The sequence below is a fragment of the Kogia breviceps genome, chromosome X, assembly GCF_026419965.1.
Source record: "Kogia breviceps isolate mKogBre1 chromosome X, mKogBre1 haplotype 1, whole genome shotgun sequence".
Lineage (NCBI taxonomy): Eukaryota > Metazoa > Chordata > Mammalia > Artiodactyla > Physeteridae > Kogia > Kogia breviceps.
In genome coordinates, this window is record NC_081330.1 from 17,500,203 (window position 1) to 17,522,311 (window position 22,109).

Consider the following 22,109-nt stretch of genomic DNA (forward strand, 5'->3'; position numbering starts at 1 on the left):
TCTTCACCTCTCTGTGCCTCAGTTCTTCAGTAAAACACTGACTTCCCAGGGTTATATTGTGCAGACTACATGAGGTAATGCATGTAAAGCACTTTGAACAGTGTCTGGCACATGGTAAATATACTTACTATTTATAAAGTCAGTTGTTATTATTATTCAGGCGGTCATGATGTGAAAAAAAAAAGCAAACCTGACCACAGTATTCAATAAATCCCTCAAATGAGTTGTGTCATTATGACTACTTTCATGATATTAATGGAAAATATAATTTTACAAGGGCCTCAACGTGGTCTCTAAATGTGTGTCAACAATCATCACATGCCAAGTTACATGAGCTAAACCTGTAGATACAATTATTCTGTAGCCCACTCATAAATGGTCAGAATTAGTTCACATCTGAAGGGTTATTTGACCTTATATACTAGAGTCTGTAAAACATGAAACAAAACAAAAACAGTTAAATGCTCCAGTTATCTTTAGTAGAAAAATAACTGAAATATTGGCACACTGATGTTTTACATGGCCTAGTTTATTTCGCTGTATCACTTGATCAAATATTTTTTCTAGAATGGAATTTGATTTACGTTGTATAAGAGATACATAAACTGGGCTCTTTTTTTTTCCAGAAAGACATGTTTTCTGAAGTTTTCTAATTTTATTCTGATTTTCAGGGAAGGCACAATGAAGCTAGGGATTTGTTTTATTTTTCCTATTTTTTCCCCTCACCAGAATAACGATTCCGCTAATTAAAAGGCAGTGACTAGACCTTAGAAACCTTGTTGTGGTTAATATAGAGGGTTAATGGTTTTAAGAAACACTGCATCCTTACAAGTGCACTGTTCGCCCACTAACTCTTCTAGCTGCTTAAACTGACTTGCGGAGAACAATTAATAGATTTTTAAAACTAATTAACTTTCGCTGTCCTTTGCTTTACTTTGTTTTAGATTTGGAGATAGGCATTCTTTGGCAGGGGTCATATTTCAACTTCTTCTCTGTAAAGATATGAGACATTTATGGTTGAGGGATTGATTTATTTTAAAATGTAAAACTTCCATTTATCATTTTATCTTCTTTAAACAACCCCATTTCTAGTTACATTGTTTGTGGATGGCCTTGTTTAGTTCTTTAAATACCAGGAACAGTTTCATCATCATCAAATATTAACTGCTCACTGAAAGCAGAAGGTGAGTTTAACAAGGTTGCTATATTTACTAAGACTGAGAGAGGATCATTTTTAAACATATTTTTTTTAAAAAGTAGTTTCATCTAGAACATTGTCAGTTCTGTTCACATCTCTGAAATACATTTTGGGTGAAACTTAATATATTTGGTAGATATTCAGGCCAGACAGAATAGATCTTTATTTTTAAAAGAGAAAGAATTTATATCAATAAATTGCTTGCTTTTATGTCAGAACAAAAACAAACAGCAACTTGGCCTAATAAAGAATCACTTCGCTAAAAACAAAAACCCCACTTTATTTAAATACACAGTGCATTTGGAGTTTGGAGTTTTCTTTGGAGTTTTGTCTGATGCTCTAAAATGCCTACAGTTTTAATAACAAATAGCATAAAGGTTTCAGTAAGGCTTTTGGTGATAAAAATATATTTATCATTAACAAAATGTAGAGCTAGTCCATGCCTCAAAGCATTTTAATGCAGTCCATGTCACCAAGTAAATCTTTCTGCTTGGAAATTGCATATTTGGTATTAGTTTGGTAGTTGGGTAGGATTGTGAGAAAAATGCTTATTTTAAAGTGGATACATTTGGCTCTGGCGTTTGAAACATTTCTACTTGTGAATTTAGCAAGACCCTGTAAACAACCATTTGGTATCATGCTTTTACATTTCTTTATCTGAAAGAAAACTTATGTCTAGCAAAAAAAAAAAGGACTGATTTTTATCTCTGTGCCTCTAATTTCAAAAATGCAAAGGTAAATCAATAACTATCTGCCCTTTATATAACCTCTGGGTGGAGGGGTACATGGCTGGCTCTATAGATGTAATTATTTAATTTATTCTTAGCAGCATACTGAGCATTGCAAAGATAAATTGTTTACAGCGGAACAATAATCAGTGCCTTTCTCACCTTTCACTCCCCTTAAGTTTGCAAGATATTTGTCTACATTTAATTCTTCTTTGAAATTTTCTTTTTACTTGGAGACAGGAAATTTAACTTTGCCAAGTGGAAACCGCAAGGTTTAAGTTTAGTGCACAACTAGGACCCTTAGGAATTGGAGGGATTGCCAAATACATTCCTACTTCCCAAGTTTTAGTGCTGTTAAAACTCACTTGAGACCCTTAAGTCATGGAAAACCTAAGGTAACTGGCATGGTTTCAAGGGATAGAAGTCACAGTGTAGGAAAGCCAGTTAGAGAAGGCTTGAAGTTGTGATTTCAGAAGTTACCTGACTGAAACATTCAAACAAAAGAAGAAAGCCCTGGCAGCCATTTGGAAAGCTCTGGCAGAACTTGCAACTTTGGCAAGGAGCGCTGGGAAGCTGACTGTGGGATCTTTCTTTGTAGCCATCATAGGAAAAATCTACATCTTGTTAGCTGTGTGGAGATCTAGTATGGGCAGGAACGGTCAATGTCATTTCAACGGACGATCCAGTTCCTTGGAGTTCACTGTATGCCATGGGGCTTGCTTTGAGCTTTAGTAGGAGGGAGTTGAATTAAATCAGCATTTTCATAACGATTCTCTAAAGAGATATGTTAAAAGGTATTTTATGGGGAAAAAAAGAGGCATGGTTTCTGCGATTGAACTGTGTTTCAGTTTACAAAAGTCAGCAGGTTTCTTTACTCTAGGATATGTGAGAGGGAATCTTTACTACGCTCCGGTGGACTGTTAATCTCCAAGAGGGGAATAGAGTGTGCCATTCCTTACAAGTATTTCACCAGGAAGCTCAGTTTCTGAGGCTCCTCTCTTGGGAATAGTGGTCTGTGGTACACAGACTGAAGGATCTCGAGGAGCCTTTCCAGCTTTACTATTTAATGTTTCTATGACATGTTGTCTATAATATATAAGCTTCCCCAGTGAAGTACAATTGCATTCTCTCTGACCTTACTCATTCTGACTCTTTGATAATTCCAACAAAGGAGACTGCAATCTTAATAAAAAATAAATTCAGGATTGTGTCTAGTAACTGATTCCTAAATGTTCACCATTGCTACTTTCGTGATATACCTGTTCTGTCATGTGGGGCTGTTATGGATTGCCATTTTTGCTGAATATATTATTTTGTTCATTAGAATTAACCATGCCCCTCTACATCTCCCTCTCTTTTAATATGAGTAATCAAGGGTTGACTGAAAAAGACATCTATGCAAATAGTGGCTATTCATGCCATTTTTTGCAGGTTTTGAATATGTATCTGCATCGATCTTATGTGTGCATGTAGAAACATAATACTTAAGCAGATGTTTTCCTGGGCTTTAATGGATGACTTTTGCTTGAATTTGAGTATGCCACCGACAGGACTGAAGAAATTAAAAAGTTAACCTGCCCTCCTCTCCCTCCCCCCCACTAACAAAAAACTTAAAAACATAAAAGCCTCATCTTCCTGTAATAATTCATATGTTCAGAAAAATGTATATAAATTTAGAGTCAGGAGTTCGCCATGGTGGTCACTCACCACGCCCTTCCCCATCCCAGTTTAAAGGAGGAGCTCCGGCAGGCAGGCATCAAAGTCATTTGAATATACAGTTGCGCCACGGTGGTTGGGAAAGTGGACTGGCTGACTGGGTAGGGAGCCGTGCGAAGCTTTGGGTGGGAGGAGCCAGGGAATAAAAAATTGCTTTCTCCAACAGTCAACTTCCTTAAATTCCTTGCAGCTGGTCAGGTAAGCTGGGGCTGAGAGTACCTTCTGCTTTGCTCCGGGCAACTGAAGGCCTAGTAGAGCCTGGGCGGATTCCATAGAGGAGGCTGCTTATGACCTTAAGGTAAAGGGAGGAAAATGGGTTTTTGAGGATTTGACGTTATTTAGCTCAACTCACAAGAGTGGAGGATAGATAGGGAGAGGGTTGCCAGATAATATTTCGTATGGGGCATACTTATCCTAAAAAATTAGTCCTTGTTCATTTGAAATTCAAATTTGATTGGGAGTCCTGTGTTTTCATTTGATAAATCTGGCAACCCTAGATAGGATCCCAGGCAGAAGCCCTAGCTGGGAAGAAAGGGTGCAAGCAGCCGGCATCCTTTTCTGCCCTGGTTCCAAATCACTGTGGTTAGTGACTGGATGGGGTGTCCGGAGAAGGAAGCTGCGGGAACCCTGAGAGCCAGAGATTTGACTGCCTAAGGGCCAAGGGAGATACCCCTTTATGTTGTTTTGTAACAAAGCCTATGTAGTAAGTAGCTTCTTGAAGTTGCATGATTTTGTGTATTTGATTTCTTGGAGTAACAAATTCAATGTCATTCTTTTTTTCTTTCCTTTTTTTCTGTATTTTAATGACATTTTACGTTGGCAGCCATCAGCTACTTTAAAGACAGCGTCCGTGAATCCTTAGCATCGGAAACGCCTTCTGACTTTTGGTAACTGCGCCAGTGTGCTTCAGTTGTCTTTGGGTTTTAATTTGATTCTGGTTGGCTGTTTTGTAAACAGAGATCATACATTCCTGAGGAGCATATTATTGAACAGATATCCAGTTAATATTTTTCTCAAGCAGTTGAAGGTATTTGATTAGACCAGAGGGGAAAAATTGGGGGGGTGGGCAGGAAGCAGATCCGGGGTATTGGGGAGGCAGGCTTGGTTTCACTATGACCAGCAACAATGATTTTTGGTGTTATTTGCTCTTCCAAAAAATTTCAAGCTAATGATTATTTGAAAATAAATGTTTAATTTGAATGCAGCTGAACGTGGGTCTTAAAGCACAGCGGGAACATTTTTCTTGTAAGAAGTCAGCATATGCAATAGACATGCACAAGAAGGCTCCACTCGATGAGATTATCCTGAAGCCTTGTATTGCTCCTTTGTCTCAGCTTCAGGGAATTTGACTTGCAGCTGCTTAGAGAAATGCAGGGTGGGGATGGAGCAGTTGGAGAAGGCAGTTTATTCTAAGCTGACCCTAGAAATGCAGTGCTCCCCTTGGGCAGGCCCAGGTGCTGATTAAATATGAATCTGCTGCAGGTTCCTTTATTCAGCTCTGTGGGCCCCTATATCCTGGAGGCTCTTGTGACCACAGACCCCTGGGAATTAGACCAGGGTTTGTGTCTGTGCCTCATGGGTTCCTAACATTTCTGATTCAGTTATACTGAGTTACCAGGATTTTTCAGCCATGATGGTCACACACACCCCAGGGTATATATATATTCATAGAAAATAAATTGTTACGAATTAGCTATTTTCTGGACCTGAATAGAATAACGGTTCATTTGCAACAGAAAACCAGGAACAGCCTCAGTCATATGTTGCCTCTTGTTCTCTTCTTGGAGGAAGAAGAAAGAACTTAGGAAAGGAAATGGCAAGAGAAGCAATTAGGCCTCTAAGGCCGACTTAGTGTGATGCCCTATAAAATTATTCTCACAAAGTTTATTTATTCATTCAGCAAACTCTTATGGAGTGGTCACTATTCGCCAGGCACAGAAACAGCCCTGGGGGTTCAAAGATGAGGAAGATATAGTCCTGCCTTTAGACAAACTCAAAGTGGAATGGGGAGATAGGCATGCAAACAATGTATCAATGTACACAGTGATAAGTGCTATGATAAAAGGGAGTACAAGATGCACCGGAGACACAAACGGAGGGAGAGGGAAGTGGGGGTGGGATGGGGAGAGGGGTTCAGGAAGATCTTTAAAGAGAAAGAATCATTTGAACTGAAAATCCATATTGGGTAGTGAGAGTCTGCAAACTTGGCTTCTGTCCTTACTGAGCTGCTTGTTAATTAGGACAAGCCACCTCATCAATTTGGCCTTCACTTTCTCTGTAAGATAAAGGTGCACAGATGTTCCTTAAAATCCGGTTCAGCCCTAAATGTTGCGATTCTGGTAATCAGGTTATCTTAGCAGCCGCTACAGAGAACAGTGGTGTGATTGTTGAGCCTACTCCTCCCTTCATCTTTGGAGGTCACCACTTGAAAGATTTCTTGAGGCAGATAGGCGAGAAAATTCTTCTGCCCTCCTTCCAGCTTCTTTTTTTCTTTTTAACATCTTTATTGGAGTATAACTGTTTTACAATAGTGTGTTAGTTTCTCCTTTACAACAAAGTGAATCAGTTATACATATACATATGTCCCCATATCTCTTCCCTCTTGCATCACCCTCCCTCCCACCCTCCCTATCCCACCCCTCTAGGTGGTCACGAAGCACAGAGGTGATCTCCCTGTGCCATGCGGCTGCTTCCCACAAGCTATCCACCCTAGGTTTGGTAGTGTATATATGTCCATGCCCCTCTCTCACTTCGTCACAGCTTCCCCTCCCCTCCCCACATCCTCAAGTCCATTCTCTAGTAGATCTGCGTCTCCATTCCCGTCTTACCCCTAGGTTCTTCATGACTGTTTTTTTTTCTTAGATTCCATACATATGTGTTAGCATACGGTATTTGTTTTTCTCTTTCTGACTTACTTCACTCTGTATGACAGACTCTAGGTCCATCCACCTCACTACAAATAACTCAATTTCGTTTCTTCCTATGGGTGAGTGATATTCCATTGTATATATGTGCCACATCTTCTTTATCCATTCATCCGATGATGGACACTTAGGTTGCTTCCATGTCCTGGCTATTGTAAATAGAGCTGCAGTGAACATTGTAGTACTTGACTCTTTTTGAATTCTTACCTATTCAGACTTGGTGTCTGGTTTGCACCGAAGTCATTGCTCTGTATATGTGTATATAGGATGTCAAGAAAGCAGAGTTCATGAATTTGGGATTAACAGATACAAACTATATGTAGGATGGATAAGCTGTACAGCACAGGGCACTATATTCAATATCCTGTGGTAAACCATAATGGAAAAGAGTATGAAAAAGAATGTATACATATGTATAACTGAGTCACTTTGCTGTACAGCAGAACTTAACACAACAGTGTAAATCAACCATACTACAATAAAATAAATTTTAAAAAAGGAAAGCAGACTTCAGCAGAGATGCAGTGCTGACTGCAGTGGGGGCAGTGCTTGGCTGGCTCATTAATTTTGCCTTCAGTGAACTCAGGAAATGGTTTAATAAAGACATTTTTAAAAAGATTTTTTGTCTGCATCCCAAATTTAAATTAAAAGTTGTATGCAAGATTTTAAGGATGCTTTTTGTGCATATACATCAATATTCATAGATGGTACAATACTGGAGGATATCCATTTTTATAAAGACAGAACTCTAAGAGGAAGAAAATGGGAAATTTGCCGTTAGTATACTGATATCTGGCTAATACTCAGTTTATGTTCATGTTGCCTCACTTTCAGCCATTTCAGATTGTTCCTAGCCCTTAATAGGTCTGTGTTGTAGGAGCCAGGCAACCTACTACATATCATTTGTAATTCTAAAATTACTGTAACTTCCTCTGAGAAGCCATGTCTATGCATATGTAAGTATGTTTCAGTGGGGCAAGAGGATTTTTCATTTAACACATGATCATTAAAGTGAAATAATTTTTTTCATAGAAATCAAATCATCTATTCATTGCCTTTATTTAACATTTAACTTTTAACTCTTGATAGTCTAGCAGAGCAGTGAGATGTCTTTGAAAAGGTAATCCAGTTACCACTGTATTTGAGAGCTTCCCCCCCCACCCCCCATAATTCCTAATGTATTTGAAGAAGCAAGTCATTCTGCAAACAGCTGCTCCTGTTAATATACTGGTGACTGACAAAGAGTAATTTTCAGCTTCCTGGGGTCCTTTTGTTATTCTGATGGATGGTAGAGCTTTCTCTCATGAACATAAAAAAGTACACTTCACAAGGCTTTTCTACCACCAAGTGCCTGGGAAGTCTTGTCTCTGACAGACTCTCACTCTCAACTCCCAAGTCTTAGGTGGGATTTGAATCTCTGCAATCAGTCAAGTACTCTTTGTGCTCATTTGTGAAAAGCCTGAAGGTAGAAAAAAGGAAATAGATTGAATTTTGGAGGTTTTATGAATGCTCTGCAACTTTGTCCTTTGTCATCAAGTTTTTGATGCCGATGTATTTCAGAAATTTCCTTGGTCATTTAGTCCGCTGCTGCTTTGGGGTGCTTTTTCAAAGAGAGGGGATGGCAAAGGGGAGCGGGCAGACTCACAGAGTAGCGCTTACTTCAGTACAGAGTCACTCTGCCATTGAATCACTTTGCTGTTTTCTTGACTCCGTACCACAGTGAAAAACCCAATGAGAATGATGTGATTTTTAAGGCCAAAGGAAATGGAAAAGGAGTGAAATTGAGGCGCGCCTAAATGAGCCTGCACTCTAATCTCTTCAGTGCTTTAATTCTGTGTGTCTGTGGAGGGGGGGGGGGGAGGGGCTTACACGTTTTGACCAGCCTTAGCTGCTGTTTTTCGGATAGAGCCAGCTCTACCAGTGGATGGCAATTTTCACAGGTACAACATTTAGAGTCGTTGATGACATGGCCTCCTACTTTGCACTGAACACATGGCAACTCTTAACCTGTGGGTCTAGAAGGAGGGCTTGGACACAATTGACTTGGCTTGGGAAACACAATGGGTGATTTTTTTCAGCCCAAGATAGTTTCTGGGCTGTTATAGACCTGATGTGATAGGGAGTCTTAATAGCCCATTCACAGTGCTTAGCTGGCCTCAGGAAAACATTGGAACCTTTCTACTCCATAGTCGCTGCTTTTCCAAAGGACAAAAACAATAAGTGATTACATACTGTGCTGGGCAGATCCCTCCTCAGCCTCCACTCCATCCCATTCATACATGCTTACCAAAGCCTTAATCCCCTCCAAGGACTAAAAGCAAATGTTAGCAAACGTCAAGAACAAAGTTTGCCACCCTCTCCCCAACTCCAATTAAAGTATTTTGGCCTATAATTAAGTTTGGGCCTCTTGAAGAATGAATACAGGGGAGATTTGTTATCACCAAGTCTTGTGCATATAAATATATTATCCTGAGTCCTAAAGTCGTTTTGAAAAAACTTGAGGGGCTTGGCTTTCTTTTGAAATATTGTGTTCCACAGATAACATTGATGTTAAATTATTTGTTCTCATCTATTGTTTGGATAGAAAATGCAGGGGTTTTTTTTCTTTATAAGCTTTCTTTAACATAAGAAGCAGTCTCGTAAGGTAGTGTTGCTGTGCATGTGCATTTTTATAGAATTAAATGATGGATTCTGTCATTCAAAAGAGAATGCTTTATAAATCAAGTAAAATCTCATAACTAAGATGAATAAGTGTTTTAAAATCTTATGCTGCCTCATATTCCATACTTTAGTTTTATAGCCTAACTTGATGTAATTTTTAAAGTAATTTTTTCTCTATTTCTGTATACCATTTTTGACTTGTAAAAATGTCATTAGTTTCCCAAGGAAAAGCTTAAGAAAAGTTATTATATATAAAGGACAGTAACATAACAGCACAAAGGCAGGTAGCAATTCTTTATCTGTAGATTGGCAGGAAACGTGCCAAATACACCACGTTCTCTCACTCCCTTCCATTCTCCTTTCCTCTCTGATTACATTCAATGTCAATGATGTTAAAACTCTAAACTGTAACAAATGGCAAAAATCCTAAGGTATTCCTTTTCCTTTTTTAAAAAACTGATCTATTGTTTGGAATTCCTGAACGTAAGAGAGAGTCCTCATCTAATTTTGGGGGCGCAGGGAGTGGGTTACAAATTGTGTTCTGTTTAAATGTTTATGGTTGTGTTTGCCACTTGTCTGGGAAAGCTATCAAGGTGGGTTTGTGATCCTAAGGCAATCCTGCTCAGCAGGTGCCTGGTTTCTTTTTTCAGGGCTGCTATGCAACTGTCCCAAAGCCTGGGAATTGGAGCAATGGTCCTAAATGCTAGTAGGCAGCAAGAGGAAAGATAGTCTAAGGAGAAGGAAGGTCAGGACTAAGTTGTTCAGACCTGGTTAGGGAGCAGGATTTCCAAATGCAGCTGCGGTTAGTGACAAAAAGACCTGAAATTCAGAAGACGGGTCAGAGGTAGAGATAGAGATTTAAGATCTGAGCAATTGCAGTGAGAGATGAAATTTTACCAGCACTTCATTTCTCCAGGGGAAAGAGATTAAGGAGGAGAGCAGAGGATTTAGGACTGTACCTTGGGGAAATCTTTAATGTTAGGGTGTAGGAGGAAAAGAGAAACCCCGGAAGTATAAACTACCATGCTTGGCTCTGGAAGCCACCAAGTGTCACTACTTCCCCTGAGCTGTTAATTCTGAGCCAGATAATCCCAGTTATACTGAGTGGAGGGTGGAGAATCTGGGAACTAAAATCCTTGTGACTATCTTTGCTTTGATGCAGGTTGTAGTAGGTGTAAAAAGAAGCTTATGTTTCCTCTTAGGGGGGACATTACTGGGGGGAACCCTCCATGACCACAATTTTTAGCGCATATAAGGATTTCCTTATAGTCCTTATATGTGCTAAAATTATGTAGCTGTTTCCTAGGCTACTTAATGAGTTCAGGAAGACTGGGTTCATACCACCCTCAACTCTTACTACCAATAAATTCTTCCTCTTCCAGGATTTTCAGAGAAATATAAAGGCACATTGAACTAAGGTATTATTTGATTTTATAAATAGTTTGATTAAAAAAATTTGATCAAATTGGAGAAACAACAGGACAAGCCTGATGGAAAACAATAGTGGCTTCCTTGACTTCTCAAGCTATGTTTTAAGTTATATTCAGCTTCCTGCCAGGGGAGGTAAAATAAAAGAGCCACCTCATCCCACTGATCTGATATTTAAAAGAGCAGTTGCAGTGCATCTGGTTTTGCTTTATAGGTAACTCTCTAAAATTTCGAAGGACACACCTTGATTCTCAGTGAAATTATAGGAATGCTTGGATAACAAGATAACTAAATATGGAGAAGTGATTACATAATCCGTTAAGGCATCATAAATAGGGAAAATTCATAGCGTGTGTTGAAAACACTTGATGAACTAACTGACTTTCTCCTGGGAATTCGGGTGGCCTAGCAACTTGCACTCTTGGGTTCAAAAAAAGTTGCCTTTTTTTCCCACCCCTCCCTCCAGTAAGCTCACGCGCTATAAAGGATCTTAGCAACTGTGGGAAAAAGAATGGCTTGCAGTTGTGCTTATCTTAAAAGGATTATGGCGGACCTAGTAATCCAAATGAGAGAATCATTAGCTGCTTTGCTCAGTGCTCAAGAGTTAAACAAACACAACAGGTCACATTTGAGAAGTGATAAATACCTGTTCAGTGACATCCTTTGCTACCACGTAGTAAACACCATAATTATCAGCCATATCAGCATTTAGGTAATACCAAATGCATGTTTAGTTCCACAGGACTGACATATGATCCTGTCTGGAAGTGCTTAAACCATCCATAAAACATTCGAATACCGGACACTCCCAAGTACACTTTGGTCTCAATTATCCAAGTGATCCAGGGCCAGTGCCTCTGGAATCTACAGAACAGCATAGCCCCAAGGTAGAGATTTATTCTTTGATTAACAAAATATCAGTGGATTTCAGGATGTTTCTCACATTGTATGGATTCAGGAAAAAGAACTTTAGAGCCAAAATTGTCCAGAATAATGGATCTAAAAGTTTTAAGATACATTTATGTGTATATATGTAATATTTTCCCTCAGTTTTCCTGATTGTTTATGTAGATCCACACCCTAAATCATATTTAACATGCATGATGTCTCATGTTGGGAAATTTTTATACAAATCTGTAATGTTATGATGATACACTATTCCTAATGTTTTATATTTTAAACATAAGTTGATGCGTATCAAAGTAGAGCAGAGCAAAGTGGCTAAGAGAATAAGTTCTGGAATCAGACTAACTGGGTTTTAGTTCTGGTTTTGTCACATGTTAGCTGTGCAAGCTTCTCTCAGTCTCAGTTTCCTCACCTGGAAGATGAAGATTATGAGAGTATCAGTCTTAGGGGCCTTGTATGAAGACTGAATGCATTCATTCAAGTAAAGTACTTATGACAGTACATCACATATGCTACGAGATTAATAAACTTTTCTTATTTTCTTAGCCATACCAGATTTTTAGAAATATTAATGTAAATTCATCTAATCCTTCATTTTCAGGGTCGGTGTGCTAGAGAGAACTGCAAGTACCTTCACCCTCCTCCGCATTTAAAAACGCAGCTGGAAATTAATGGACGGAACAATCTGATTCAACAAAAGACTGCTGCAGCCATGTTCGCCCAGCAGATGCAGTTTATGCTCCAAAATGGTCAAATGTCATCACTTGTAAGTCACAGTGCTGCTTTTTCAAAATTGCATATGTATGTCTTTTATTTTTTAAGGATATATATCTACATTGGAATAACCTTGCAGGGCCTTTGGGAAGTTAGTCACCAAAGGATTGAGGACGCAAGCTGATAGGTTAATTGGCACTACAAAGCCGCTGTGCATGTGAAGGGAGCAATCAGGTGCGCTGGTTTTAAAACCTGGGTTGCAGGAACCATGAAACTAGTTTATAGAAGAATATTAATAAAGGAGCAGGGACATTTTAAGAGGAGGAAGAGGTTTGATTATTATTACATATAACCCTTTTAATTTTAGGATATTAATTCAAACAAATTTCCTTGCTCTTAGATGGTAGTTTTGTTGTTACTTTTTAATAGACTTTTTTATTTTTAAATAATTTTAGATTTAAAGAAAAGTTGCAAAGATAGTACAGAGAGTTCCCATATTACCCCTCACCTGGTTTTTCCCACTGTTAATATCTTATATTTCCATGGTATATTTGTCAAAACTAAGGAACTGACATTTACACATTACTATTAACTAAACTCTAGGCTTTATTCAGACTTCACCAGATTTTCCATTAGTGTACCCTTTCTGTTCCAGTGTCCAATCCAGGATACCACAGTGCATTTATTGGAATCCTGTCTCCCCTCTCTCCTCTGGTCTGTGACCATTTCTCAGTCTTTCCCTGTTTCCCATGACCTTGACAGTCTTGAGGAAGACTGGCCAGGTAGTTGATGGGGGTTTTACTAGCCAAGCTTCCCTTTGCTGAAATTAATAATATTTTGGCGTCATTCTAGACCAGTGTCTAGTATTTGTGTGGATCAGTGAGTTTAAAAATGGATCACCTAAAAAGTAATTTTGTCCTATGGAGAATTCATCTTGTCCTGATACCTTAAAATATAAAGTTGTAGTTTGGTCTTAGAGTTTTAAGGGGGAATTGAAAACTGTCCCTGTCTACTGAGTTCTTCCAGGTCTCAAATTTAGTTCCATGGTGTCTCATTCTAATTCCAGCTGGCCTACTTCCTTTTAACCATTATCCGGATACTAATTTGAAAGGCTTATGTTTTATTTTTTTGTAACCCACTTCATTGGTGACTATATAATGAACACACTGAAAACTGAAAGATGTATATAGTACATTTAGATGCAACAAAAATGTGGGAATAGGTCAATCTGCTCTCAGCAACGTGTATCTCATTCAAGGACATCTGTATAGATAGGGCACCCCTTAATTGGTACATCTTTATAGATAATGCAAAAGACAGGTGCTTGGGGCATTGAAAAGTCACTAAAATTTTGTACCATGATACTCTTTCCAGAATGTCTAGAAAATTTTAAGTAAAATAAATAGACTTCATGTTTTACACTATTCATTTGCCAAAAACATTTGCCTTGGAATTCAGTGCTGATTAATTACATTGATGAATTCGTTCCCAGAAGGTCACCAGTGAGCTCCCTGGAGTACCTCTTTGATCTTTAGTAATACTTTACATGGTTGAACTCCTTCAAACTCTGTCCTTAGCTTTCAAACACTGAAGTATTTCAGTTTGTCCTTACTCCTGAAGGGATAAGGAAGAGAAAGTGTTCTAGATACTGAGAACAGTATGAACAAAGCCACAGAGAGATGAATATGCTTGGTGAGTCCAGAAAATGTGAGTAGATGGGGAATAAAGCAAGGGAGCCTTTTACCCACCATTACTACTCTTGGCCTCTTGTGGGATGTCCCAATTTCAGACTGAGGAAAGAATAGGAGCCAGATTTTATCATACACCTGAGCCCAGCATTTCCTATACAGCCGGAGCATATATTTTTTCATAGGTCAAGGGACATCAGTCAACTACCCTGTTTCAGGGAATCAGAGAGCAAGGGCCTGGGGTAAAATAGGGGTAAAGACAGAAGGCAGACTATTCATCTTCCCTTCAGCCTCCAGTCAAGTATCTCCATGCCAAGTCTCAACCCTTCATGCATTATTGATTAGGGAGTGGCTTTTTAGAGTCCAGTGAGAGATCCGTTGAGTTTTTCAGCCTCTTGTGCTTTCTAATTTCTTCCTCCATGCTTTCTATAATAGAATACATTTCCCTTTCTTCTTCAATGAGGGTAATTTCAGGCTGCAGAATATGACTGATATGACTCCCAGGAGTACACTTTATTTTATAGCATATCACAAGACACAAGACACTGCTTAGAAGACCCCAGGGAACAGTTGGAAATGGCTTTTCTACCTTGTAGATTATTTAACAATAGCTGTTGTGATGTGATAAACTGATAAAAGATTGATTTCTGTAGTTACTATGTGTACAAAAAGCTAACCTCCAGATGTTTGATATGATCTTCTTTTGTGGTCTAGAAAGCTGCCTTGTGGGCGTGTTGTAATTGAGCTAGTGTGAGCAATTTTAAGTGACATTTACCAGTCTGACTTGAAAGAACTGTTCTTTATTATGGATCTTGATTTTACTATGGAAGTAACGTATAATTTTACTTCATTTCCTTGGTACCTACTCTCCCCAAACAACTCCCTATCCCTTCTAACTGCACCCTCCTCCCGCCCTGATCATCTGATTCTTTTCTCTAAAATATTCAAGCTTTTGTTTAAATTTCCAGTCCTGCTGTTTGTCTGGCTGCGTATTTAGACCCATTTGGTATCACTGCCTTGAACCTCAGGTCTTCCCACAAAACACACTTTGATCTGTTTCTAGGATACCAGAAGAGCACATCTGCTTTTGGAAAATTGAGTATGGTTTGCTTATTATAAGCCCCCCAGATAAAGGGAATGTCAACCTAAATGTAGCTAGAGAACAGATTCTGTTCAGTGTGACTGAACAATGAATAAAAGCCACACCTAGTCAATTTGGGTGGAATGCTTGCTGTAGCAGGCAAGTTTGTTCACTGTATCTAACAGGTCTGAATTGACATTTGCACGTATAAAATTCCACCTCAGAAAGCTCTTGTTAGCTTTATTGAGGAAGTTTAGCAAGTGAGGCAAAGGGTGTGACTCCCTTGTATTTTTCAGTGCAGTTTAAGAGAGATTGTTGCTGATGTTCACAGCAAAAAATTGTTCGATTAAGAACTCCCCTTGGAATAATTAAGAGGCAAACACGAGCACTGGAGAAGAATTTTAGGGCAAGCAGACACATTGGATTCCAACTCTCAAGCAAAGCTAATGTTTCAAAATTTCAGGTCTTTTCACAACTTGGGGTCTTTATTACAGAAAGAAATTTCCAAGGAAGGATTCTCACTGCTGGATGTAATATATGCATGTAAAAGGTGGATATGATATTTATAAGGCTATTAAAAATATCTTTGGCTCAGACATTTTGTATAATCTAGACCTGTCTATATCTAGTAAATTCCTTTTGCTTCTCTGTTTGAATGTGGTGATTCACATGGAAGCAGTTCTTTACACGCAGGTAAACTTGACCCAGTCGGGTGTATTCACCTGATGATTCATACAGAGATTACTGGATCAGCCATCACGGTGTGCCAAGTCCTCTGGTCCTGCTCTATGCTTTTCATGACTTGCATTCCTGTGGCCAAGTCATAGTGTTCCAAACCACAGAGGCTGTAAACACGGGACTTCAGTCTTTTTCTTTATCACAGATAGAATCATCTGATGTCTGTCTGGACCCTCTCCACCTTTTTGCATCATTTTTACAATTTTATTTACCAAATATATTTCTCAGAAACAAGCTTATATGTCTGTTTGACATTAATATAGTAAGGAATGAAGGTGATGTAACACTTCAGGACCAAATGGGGAAAAATAGGAAGTTGCAGTAGATAAGAGGAAGGGAGATATACTAATTAGTGAATAATTTCAGTATTTTTAGGCTCCTGTGTTTTGAATGTTTTTCTTCTTTAATTAAATAGGACCTCTAAGATATTATTCTATGCAACTTTGGACCGGGACAGATTTCAGTGAATAGAAGTAAAATTGCAAAATATTTATTTACTTTTTAATTTTTGAAAATGTTAAATGATCTTGTAGTTAAAGATGAAAGGATAATATCCTTCCCTCACCAAGATACATTCTACACTTTGCATATTCACCCAGAGTTATAGTTTTTCTAGCTCACATAAACTAGTTTGATTGAAGTATATATGCTATCTCCCTGTTGCCAGGGCTCTTCTATTAAAAAATTATCATTAAAAAGGTGAGCAGGGCTTCCCTGGTGGCGCAGTGGTTGAGAGTCCGCCTGCCGATGCAGGGGACACGGGTTCGTGCCCCGGTCCGGGAGGATCCCACGTGCCGCGGAGCGGCTGGGGCCCGTGAGCCGTGGCCGCTGAGCCTGCACGTCCGGAGCCTGTGCTCGGCAACGGGAGAGGCCACAGCAGTGAGAGGCCCGTGTATCACAAAAAAAAATAAAAATAAAAATAAAAAATGGTGAGCAAGACATTTTGTAGATTTAATGGAGAAGGAAATTCTTTCCATTTTCCAGATTACCAGTCTCATGGTCAGTACAGAAATTACAGTGAATTTTAATGAAGATTCTTCCGTGAGTTTCTCGTCTTTCATCTCGATGTGGTGACTGACATTCGGTGTTTTGTAAAGTGATTTTTGCAAAATGTTCAAGTCAGTGGACGACAGGTATTATGTAATTATAAGATTAATATGCTCTTAATATAATTATGACTGTCATTATCATGTGAAATTCCACATTGACTGAGGTTGAGCAGATCATATCACAGGAGTGTTTGGAGTGATACCATGCTACAACCCCAAAATTTTATCAAGATTTTACTAAGGTTTCTAAAAAATTAGAAAAGATTTTACTTTTAAATATAGCAACTGAGACCTAATATTATGTATTTGTTCCACAAATTGTTCCCAGGTGTAGGCTTACCTTGGGGTTAGTGAAGGCTCAGGGCCCCTCATTTGCGTGGTGTCGTGCCAGGGCCCTGGGAGGAGGCGTAGCAATGTGTTTACAATGTGTTTGTAAAATTTGCCAAAGATATTTGTGTATCCTTTGTTCTGAAGGCCTAAACTTGGGGCCCCACAGATCCTGGATTCACTCCTGATTGCAATTACTTGTCCAAAGTAGAGTAGTTATTCAGGTCCTTTCCCCAAGGCTGTGCATGTCACACAGCTTAAAGCTCCTTTTAGAGTAAAGCAAAATAAATCACACCAGCTGGAGGTTTGCTGCCTTGCCCCAACTTGGCTTAATATACAATGTGAAATCTGTTTTTTTAAAAAGTGAAATGAAAATGCTACACTTTTGCTGTCAAACAGAGGGCATTTGTACATGATATCTTAACAGTGCGCAGTTTCTTTGATAGTAAGGAATCTCAGCACTCTCCCTTTATCCTCCCTCATATGTCCCCAGGAGATAAATTAAAATGTAATCTCACCCTCCCTTTATCCTCCCTCATATATTTCCAGGAGATAAATTAAAATGTAATCTCCTCTCAGCCCATTTTGTGTCCTCCTCTGGATCTGGTTAGCTCAGTTGGTGAGAGGCTGGTGCTAATGAGACCATGTGGGCCCGTTAGCTTTCCTGCTCACGGTGACAGTCTAAGCTCCAGCAGCTACCTCAGCATGGCTTGCCGTTCATCACCAGTGAGGTGAAGGCAGGAAGTTGGGAGGATCTGTGAAAATCGTTTTCCCTGACGGAGGGTAAAAAATCACAACAGCAACGAGAAACCAAGCCAACGCTTGGCAATCTCACCTAGAGAGGAGGATATTTTTTTTTCTTATCACCATCCTCTTGCTCAGATCAGTAGAGTTCAGTGGTTTGTCACTGAGAGGGCCATCAGGAGACCTAGCATGAAAAAATGTGGTTGCCCTCCCCACCTGATAATAATCTTTCCCCCAAATAATCCTAATCTGCCATAATAATCTTTATAGATGTACTAAATATTATTTGAAAACCTTCTTCACCTAGTCTCCCCTCTTAAACCATTCTGTGGATATCAGAAACACTAGCAATTCAGTTGTCCCCTGGGACCACACATTTTGTAATAAGAAGTTGCATATTTCAGCCTGTAGTATCACTAAACCGTTTTTTTTTTTGCAGAACTCTTCATTGGATACCTTTTGATACTGATGATTTAGCCACTCCAATTAAAAACTGCCACGCATACATATGTGTGGGTGTGTGTACGTGCATGTGTATGTGTTATACAGTACCCTGTGCTTCTCATACTGTTTAGCATTTCAAAAGACCGTTTGGGAGTGGCCTTCTGCTTAAAGTTTTCCCCAGTAGAGACCAAAACGGATGGATTTTTCAATCTCTCTGCCACTACTTTCGATCCCTGAGTGTTTCTTTTGTTTTGTGATTTTTGATTTGGATTTTTCTAACTGGTAAACCTAAAAGTAATCATTGGCTTAGGAATCCCTTTTGACTCAATTCACTAAATATTTCTTGAGCATCTACTCTGTGCCAGGCATTTATAAGAGTAAGAGATGGATTAAAAGGTGAATTAGAAACAGTCTCTACCCTCTAGGAATATATGATCTAACAGTAGTGAAATGGTGGATTAATGTTTTCGCGATCCCCTTCATTTCTGCTTTGTACCTGATCCTCTGTATTTATAGCTTTAGGCTTTCTTTTTTCCTCCGTAGAGTTATTTTTATATTAGCCATGCAAGGTTTTGTTTTAGCTTGTGTTGTTGTTTTGGTGGTGGTGGTGCTTTGTTGAACCTCTGATAATTATAACCCTTTGCACCCATTTATCCTGGATTTGCACTGAGATGTCTCTAGTCTCCAGGCTTCCTGTGGGTTCTTGGCTTTTCTCAGCTCTTGCCATTTCCCCCCTCCCCCCAAACCCTTCCTTTTTTCATACCCGTTGTTAAAATTGGGTAACCACTTGATTTTTAAAATACTTTTTCTTTCCTAGTGGTATACTAAAGTTAATTGAATTGTCACTGTTATTACATAGCGATTCACCAACAAATAATTTTTAGGGCAGTTCTTGTTCACGTCTCAGGAGCAAAGTAAAAAACCCCTCACCCATATGAGGAAGAAGTCAGTTACCCTTCTGCCAGATCCTTACCTCTCGGAATCAGCTGTGGATTATAATTCCTGACCTGCTCTGCAGCTTCTCCCACCACCTACTACAGGCAGATCCAAACCATGACTCGTTCCCTCTTTCTTGAGATACTTTACACCTTTTATATGCACAATAATCTATCGACCCTTCCCCTACCTGTCTTCCTTCAATGCTTCCCCTTATTTGGAGACTTCCATGATTAATAAGGTCAGAAGAGCCAGGTCTAGGTGAGGATAACTATTCACTTTGACCCTTGAATGTATTTGTTTTTCTTTGCTCTCTCTTGGGCCACAGTGACTTATTCATTAACAAGTGTGATTAGTACGTAAACACCACTTATCAGCTTGCATCTGTTTATAAAGTTCACTCTCAATTATTGAGGGACCAATTAACTAGTCTGGAAGTTATGTGGGCCTCCTGCAGTGTGCCTTTTGGCCACTTCAGTCCCCCTAGAACAACACTCAGAGAATGTGGAGGTGACCAAGCAAAAACTGTGAAACAAAAACGATTCAGTTGTGCTCCTTGTGAACAGCTAGTAAAGTCTGATGGAAACGAAAATGATACATTTCATTGTGCTTTGGGATTATCTACGGATAGAAATATGCATGGTGAAAGGGGCTTCCTTTTGTACTATATAAATGCTTGTAAATGAGTAATAAAATTAAGGTCTTATGAGTGCTAAAGTTAAGAGTGCTATTTTTCTGTTATTAAAATCAAGCCAACAAATTGTTACCAAATGTTTACCATCCTATAAAAGAAAATCTTTAGTAGTCCACCTTTAGACAGGAGTTTAGAGAGAGGAGACCTCAATTATGATGTTGACTTCAGGCCAGGATTAGCCTAAGTGACTTAAGTGTCTTGCATTCATCCAACAATAATTGTAACTGGCCTTGGATATTATTCAAGTAACTACAAATAGATCTAGGCTGTGGGGAGATACAGAGATGGATTAAGCATAACATTTAATTTTTATTTCTTTATACTAGCTTGAGGAATAACAAATTTTAAGTAATAAATCAGTGTTACTAAGATATATATATATATATAAACTAGACATATTTATTTGAGGCATCATTTTTCACTGAGTTGTATTATTATTCAAAGGTGCTTCAGAATCCTTTAAGGCCAAAATGTGGTGGCTCCTAAAATTTTACCTTTACAGGAGTCCATCTATCTCCCCATTCTTAGTCGCTGAGTAGTTATTGTTTTAGAAACAAATAGTTAAGAACATGAATTTTACTAACTATGTAAAAGAACATTTTAGTGAATACTTTAGTATCTGTTTCTAAGTCTAACTTCTTCAACTTATGGAATCTTTATAATTAGTGCTTTACTTCAGAAATTGATGGAGTGCTTTATTTTTTGGAATCCTGTAGAATGAGGATCAGCAAAATTTTCCCTGAATGACTAATAAATATTTGAGGCTTTGTGGGACAAGAAACAAAGTTGAGGATATTATGTAAGTACTTCTGTAACAAGAGAGAAAACAGATATCCACACTTTTTGTTATACAGGTCTACGAGTGAGTGCAGTGGCATTTATTTATGGACAGTGAAACACGAATTGCATATAATTTTCATGTGTTATGAAATATTACTCATCTTGTACTTTTTTCAACCATTTAAAAAGGTAGAGAATAACAAATGCTGGAGAGGGTGTGGAACAAAAGGGAACCCTCCTACACTGTTGGTGGGAATGTAAGTTGGTACAACCACTATGGAGAAGAGTATGGAGGTTCCTTAAAAAACTACAAATAGAGCTACCATACGACCCAGCAATCCCACTCCTGGGCATATATCCAGACAAAACTATAATTTGGAAAGATACATGCACCCCTATGTTCATAGCAGCATTATTTACAATAGCCAAGACATGGAAACAACCTAAATGTCCATCAATAGATGAATGGATGAAGAAGATGTGGTATATGTATACAATGGAATATTACCCAGCCATAAAAAATAATGAATTAATGCCATTTGAAGCAACATGGATGGACCTAGAGATTATCATACTAAGTAAAGTAAGTCAGAAAGAGAAAGACAAATACCATATGATATCACTTATATGTGGAATCTAAACTGTGACACAAATGAACTTATCTACAAAACAGAGACAGACTCACAGACATAGAGAACAGACTTGTGGTTGCCAAGGGGGAGGGGTGGGGGGGTTGAATTGGGAGTTTGGGACTAGCAGATGCAAACTAATACCTGTAGAATGCATAAACAACAAGGTCCTACTGTATAGCACAGGGAACTATATTTAATATCCTATAGTAAACCATAATGGAAAAGAATATGAAAAAGTAGTATATATATATATATATATGTATATATATGTGTGTGTGTGTATATATATATATATATATATATATATATATATATATATATATATACTGAATCACTTTGTTGTACACCAGAAACTAACACAACATTGTATATCAACTATCCTTCAAATAAATTTTAAAAAAATAAAATAAAATACAAATGTAGAAACCACTCTTACCATTCTGGCCATACAAAAACAGGGCAGGCTGGATTTGGTTCAGGAGCTGTGGTTTGCCAACCGTTACCCTAGAACACAAGCTCTTAAACAGTAAGTCGTCCATAACCCCACACCAGGGGTGAGTTTCATGAGATCCTTGAACTCCTTGAGATTACATGCAGTTTATGCACATATGAATTTTTCCATGGACAGGGTCTACAGCTCTCATCAGGCTCTCAGAGAAGTTCAGGACTCGAAAAAGATTAGGTGCCACTGTTCTAGAGGCAATTCACCAAATTTTAGAAA

The 22,109-nt window shown here is 38.7% G+C and overlaps 1 protein-coding gene across 6 annotated transcripts in view; it reads left to right on the forward strand.

Annotated features, from left to right (window-relative positions):
- MBNL3 (muscleblind like splicing regulator 3) overlaps positions 1–22,109 on the forward strand; it is a 113,572-nt gene that overhangs the window by 68,190 nt on the left and 23,273 nt on the right. For all 6 annotated transcript variants that reach the window (XR_010838586.1, XM_059050007.2, XM_067023254.1 and 3 more), the window contains one exon: positions 12,163–12,327. Coding sequence is in view for 5 of the 6 variants with exons in the window: in XM_059050007.2 (XP_058905990.1) it covers positions 12,163–12,327 (165 nt within the window). In the remaining variant the exon portion in view is untranslated. The remainder of the gene's footprint in view (positions 1–12,162; positions 12,328–22,109) is intronic.